Genomic DNA, 6,000 nt, shown 5'->3' on the forward strand with positions numbered 1-6,000 from the left:
TGCCCACAAGTGGGAGCCGGCCGGCCTCACAGGGATGAGGCCGAGGCTTCAAGCTCTAGCACTGCAAAAAACACACAGTCTTTAAATGGCTCTGTTTTACTTTCTTAATGTGCAGCAACTCTGCCACAAACGATCCACACGGTGGCCCGGCCCTGGGTACGCAGCATATGAAGGAGCTTAACCCTGACCCAGCACTGAGGATGCTCTGACTGGGAAGACAGTCTAGCCACCCCCACACCTTCTGACACAAACATTATCCACGCAGTGACGTCCGACAGCGGTCTTGTCCTGAATGTCTCCCACAACTGCCAAGATGGTGTGCGGGGTTTGACCAGTCACTTTAGGAACGAGCTCACAGATGGCTGTTTGTGCGGCACCATGGAGGCTCTGGTTTCTCCTCTGCTATGCTCAGCGGAGACTACTCAGCTGAGACTACTCCTCTTTTTCTAAGTCTTGCCCGGATGCAGGTACAGGTATGGACAGAGATGTGGAAATCTTGAAAGGGCTAACCCGAAGCTGCAGTCTCAATGGCAAAGTATCTGCTTAATACGCAAAGCTCTGAACCTAACAAAAATGAAAAAAAAAAAAAAAAAAAAAAAAAAAAACTTCCACTACTAGAGATTCTGAAGCCAACCGCTTAGAGTAAGCCACCAGGTTTACTCTTCTAAAAGAACTCATCAGCTCTGAAATATCCTTGTTTCCCATTTTAACATCCATGAAATAAAGATACCTACTAAAACTGACAGCATGTCTTAACTTGACAGCAATCTTTGCTTTTCTTTTAGTAGCACATAGAATAATGATACATCTTAAGATGGTCAGGGCCTTAAAATGAAACCAATCATATTGGTTAGCTATCTAGGGCTAACCTTTAAGTGTACATTAGCAACGGTATAATTACGTACAAATCAGTAGAGACCCTTAAGATCACAAAGAGCAAAGAGCTCTGAGGGTGGTAACACACTGCCACACAGGAGAAGCACAGAAAAGCGCTAGCTATTGCCAGGTGAGACTGTCACCCAGAGAAGCCGCACTTCTCAACATTTTCATGAACTCTCCCAGGCTTTAACACAGTATGGAGACCACACTAACGAGAGTTAGCACTCAATTTTGGTCAAGGAGTGTTTGTTTGCAACCCAAAACGTTTAGCTCATTTTGCACGATAATCTAGCTATGCAAACCTTTCAAGGCGCCTGAAGGAAGAGGGAGAGTGGGGAGCAACTTTAAGAACTCGGGCTCTCGCCAGGCGGTGGTGGTGCACACCTTTAATCCCAGCACTGGGGAGGCAGAGGCAGGCGGATCTCTGTGAGTTCGAGACCAGCCTGGTCTACAAGAGCTAGTGCCAGGACAGGCTCCAAAACCACAGAGAAACCCTGTCTCGAAAACCAAAAAAAAAAAAAAAAAAAAGAACTCGGGCTCTCAGGCCAACAGGCCTACCCACTGGCTGAATGTTTTCACACAGTTCATTTGAGCTCTCTTAGGTTCCATTCCTCAGCCAGAAATGACAGCATACCTCAAGAGTCCTTAATGAAGCACATGTTAAATGATACACAGTTGTTTATATGGAAGATGAGGTATATCCAAGTACCATCTTACACCAGCCTGACCTTCACTCTTATGCCATTTGCCTCTTTCTGGCCTCCAGAAACACTAATGTCTAAGTGAGCTATCTTATTGTTTCGTTTGGGGCTGTAGGATTTTTGTTTCATGGTTCATCTGTTTGTTTTTGAGAAGGTTCTGGCTCTTAGGCCAGGCTGGCCTCAAGCTCCCCATCCCTTCCTCTGTCTCTATGTGCTGGGACACCACAGCTAATCTCTTCCGAAGGCTGTCACTCAAACTCTTGATATCTTATCCAATAGAAAAATCTCCAAAAATGATACCTTTCTCAGGTGTAATGAAAGATTCCAAAGAGTAACAATAATATTCCTGAGTAAACCATGCCAAAATAGGCTGCAGATGGCCACAAATAAATTCAAACAAGAAAAAGCCCTTCAAGGACCCAAGCCAGATGCAGAAACGAGTCCAAACCTTTCTGATTCTAAACCAAAGCTGATCCTCACCCATGAATTTGAACTGTTGTTCATTAGCTAATCCCTTTAATACCAAAACTCAATTGACGGTAATTTCGATTTTGGTTCCTGAAACTGACATCCTTTAAATAAGAGAGACTATGAATTCGAAATCACCCAAGGAAATTCAGCCACAATGCATACATAGCGCATACGCCCACAAGAGCAAATCCTGCATCCTTCATCCTTCTCATTCAGTACCCTAGCCGGACCTTAGGCTGATGCCCCAAGCCGTAATGTCTTGGCTCTGGCATCCTGCTATGCTCCAGGTTAGCACCATGCTTGACCAATAGCAGTACGGAGCTCACCGTGGCTTTCTGAGCTGGGATGGGACTAAGTTCATTCCAAATACACAAAGCTTTCCACCACCATCACACACGAACAACACAAGTCTATTTACAAGATAACCCTGGGTATAGTGCCTGTTTTTCTGAGGTCTACAAGTAGACTCCTCTCTGCAGCAACACGAGTCTCTTCATGTGATACTTGCAGCCCACTTGTCCTCCCTATTTTAACACAACTTGAGCCTCTGGTGCTGTTGGTTTCATTGGGCAGCCCGCTTTCAGAGCCTGTTAATCACGCCCATTTGTTTGCTTACAGACTAATTTGGGAGACATAACAAACCAGGTAAATTTAACAATTTGTTGTTAATACTACATGAAGGCATTCTGTCCGTCTTCCTGAGCAGAGGACCCTTCCACACCAAATAGATACCTTAGGAATAAGAAGGGAATCCTTTTCTATTGGTGAGAGAAAAATGAAAAGGGAAGGCGGACGTGGCTTATGTGGGATCATATCCAATGTGTGAGGAGCTAAACAGACCCATCCACAGCAAGGCAATACCTAGATAAACAGTGTCTTTATCACCTCTTGCTAGTCCCTGTACAATCCCTCTGACAACATGCAGGCGCAGTCACAGGCAAAAGCCCCACACACTCAGGTTTTGTGTCTATGTTCTTCACTTTCACACCCAGCACCAGTCAGGATCAGCAGTGATTCTCGAAGACAAAAGTGCTGAGATGCGCCCGTGGATTCTGACACTGGCTGCCAGGGTAAACAAAGCCCGCTCGCACCAGGGACAGGAAGGATTCCTCCAGGCAGATGCATTTTCCAAAACAGCCTCAAAATATTTCTTTCAAGGAGCTCTTAAAAATAAGCATGTTATTTTTAAAAAATTAAGAGACCCTAAGATGAAACGCAGCTGTCTTCTTCTCCCTTGATACCTCACCCAGGGATCCCTTTGTTCAGGAACGTCAGTATCTCAGCACCTCCAAGAACTAGGACTGCCCTCCAGCTCCAGACAAGGAGCTAGAAGAGAATCCCCTGGGTAAACAAAACAAGTCTACTTCCACCCATCTTCAGGTAACAGCACCCGAGACACACACACACACACACACACACAATTTATTTTACACAAGCACGGCAAATAATCAAAAACACATCACACATTATTTGCATTGTGATCATTCTTTGATAAAATAAACAATCCAGCAAGCACTATCAAAAGATAAAATCAACCCCTACACACCCTGCCTACCACAAGATACCCATTTCATTCCACACTTAGGTAGAATATGCACACACAGACACACACACCCCATGCCACAGTAGGAAACCTGTGAAAGGCACACCACACACACACACACACACACACACACACGCCAGTAGGGAAGCTGTTGCAAGCAAAGCCACACCGTGAATCTGTCTCAGATAATAGACTCTGTTTAAACCCCACCCCCATCACCAGAGAAAGAGGGAACCTCAGAAAGAAAGGAGCGAGGGTAAGACAGAGAAATCGAGAAAGCCCAAATTTCCAGGTATCCACTTTTCACGAAATGCACAACCAGGATAGGAAATACCTCCCTGCTGAGTAATGCTTCATGGGTTGTAAATTCACCTCTCGAAAGGGGAGCCAGACCTGGGCGCGCACCCCGCCAGATGGCGAACCACTCCTACCTGCTCCATCCAGCCTGCCTGTCACTCCGAGCCCGCGACAGGCCTCCCACCCCCCTTTTTGGCAGAGCAACACACCAATAAGAGTCGAGAATGGCTGGTCGAGTGAGGGCTGAGCAGTGATTTAGCAGGATCGTTTCAAACGAGGGAGTGGGGACCGCGATGAGCGAGTGAGGTTTTTTAAAAACAAAGCCCTCTCCAGTCAAACCGACCGTTTGGGGGTGTGGCTTATTTCATTCCTTTTATTAATAAAAGAGATCAATGGAGCTTTCTTCTCTCCACCCACCCCGGAGGTGCGGGGCTTTGAATCCTCTTGACTGGGGAGAAATGGCAGGGCTGCAAGCTTCCCCTAAGTTTCTTGCAGCACCTGCCTCCTTCTCGGACCACCTCCACACACCAAAATAGAAGAGTCCGGAACGCACAATCCCAGCTCCAGACTTTGCAAGACCCAGGGGCGGCCGCACGCAACTCTCCGGGTGTCCCCTGCTCTCTCCGGGATCTGCATGCATACAACCGCTACCGAGCGCCCACTAGCAAGAAAAGTCCCAGGGGGAGACAACCACCAGTCTCCTCAACAATCCCCAGATCGCCTGCGCCACGCAGAGACCCCTGCAGCGACCCAAACGTGACACACGTCACGGACTCCAGGCTGCAGGGGCATGACCAGGAAGGAAAGTTGCCTAACAGCCCCGAGAGACGCGGCTTGCTGAGGAAAGGGACCCGCGGGGCAGCGGCACACGCGGCCTCCGCCCACCCCGAGAGCCCCGGGCCGAGGAGCGCACCTCCCCAGTGAGGAGGGAGGACCATGTCACCCACCGCTCGGGACCGCTCTGGGTCACCCGGATTCCGCACACAGCGGAGTGGCCCCGTCCCTTCCCCACACAGCGCTCTGGGCAGGAACTCACCTCCTCTTCCGAAAGTCCGTAGACGGGTTCCCCGAGCCCGGTCGCCATGGAGCCGGCACCCCGCGCGGGGTCCTAGACGCTGCGACCGGCTGAAGTACGTCGCGGGGCCGCGACCCTCTGTCCTTCTGCGCCGCCCGGCGGGGAAGGGCCGGCAGGTGAGGCTGCACCCGGCCGCGGCGCCGCTTCCTCCCGGAAGGCTGCGGGGACGCGCGGACTGGCGGCTCCGAGAACGCGCCGAGCGGCGGCTTGGCCCAGCGCTCTCTCTCTTTCTCTCTCCACTCAGCGCTGAGCCCGCCGGGCTCCCGCCCCCGCCGCTGGCTCTCCCGGCCTCCCCAAGCCCGCTCGGCGATCCCCGGGACCCGCGCGCCCGCCCCTCGCCTGCTCCGCCCGGCCCGCTCTCCCCGCCCCGCCTGCGCCTCCCGGCGCCCACGGGGACCCTCCCGCTCGCCGGGGCGGGCACTCGCGCCCCCCAAGCCAATCACAGGCCGAGCTGGGGGGCGGGCCGCGGGGGTGGGGGTGTTTCGCCCCACGCCCACCCCACCCCCGCGCCTCCTGGGTCACCCAGCGCGGAGTGCTGAGCTGGGGCGCGCCCTGGCGGACTGGGCCTGCCGGGCTGACCCTCCAGCTTGCTCCGCTTCCCTCTGCCTTGGGGACCCGGTGGACTGGACCTTGGGGGGGGCGACCATGAAGACACCGTGCAAACAACAACAAAATCACTATTTCCATTTTTATCTGTCTTTTTTTTTTTTCTTAAGCCAGAGTCCCAGGAGCGTTAAAAGAGGGCGACGATGCATGCTTCTAGATCCCCTTTAAATTCTTGGCAGCTATGGCAGACCAGACTTGGCTAACCGCGTCAGCTCCCCGAAGCGACCGGCCTGGCTGGGCGGCCAGCCTAGGAGAGTCTGCCCCGGTGTGGTCGCGAGTCGCCATTGCCGAAGTCAACTCTACTGGGAACAAAACCAACTCTGCGCCCGCGCTGAGTACACACCCACCCACTTGAAGCCCGGCTGCCTGGTTCTTTGATAAAAGCTTGGGGTTTTTTGTTTTCTGGGTTTTTTTGTGAGACACAGCGT

The 6,000-nt window shown here is 51.7% G+C and overlaps 1 protein-coding gene across 2 annotated transcripts in view; it reads right to left on the reverse strand.

Annotated features, from left to right (window-relative positions):
- The window catches only part of Nedd4l (NEDD4 like E3 ubiquitin protein ligase), a 312,296-nt gene extending 306,987 nt beyond the window's left edge, over nucleotides 1-5,309 (reverse strand). For both annotated transcript variants that reach the window (XM_050158000.1, XM_050157999.1), the window contains exon 1: nucleotides 4,928-5,309. In XM_050158000.1, coding sequence (XP_050013957.1) covers nucleotides 4,928-4,975 — 48 coding nt within the window. In that variant the 5' untranslated portion in view covers nucleotides 4,976-5,309. The remainder of the gene's footprint in view (nucleotides 1-4,927) is intronic.
- Nucleotides 5,310-6,000: the final 691 nt, after the last annotated feature.

Source organism: Alexandromys fortis, unplaced genomic scaffold (genome assembly GCF_014885135.2).
Source record: "Alexandromys fortis isolate MF-2015 unplaced genomic scaffold, M_Fortis_MF-2015_v1.1 scaffold_94, whole genome shotgun sequence".
NCBI classification, from domain to species: Eukaryota; Metazoa; Chordata; class Mammalia; order Rodentia; family Cricetidae; genus Alexandromys; species Alexandromys fortis.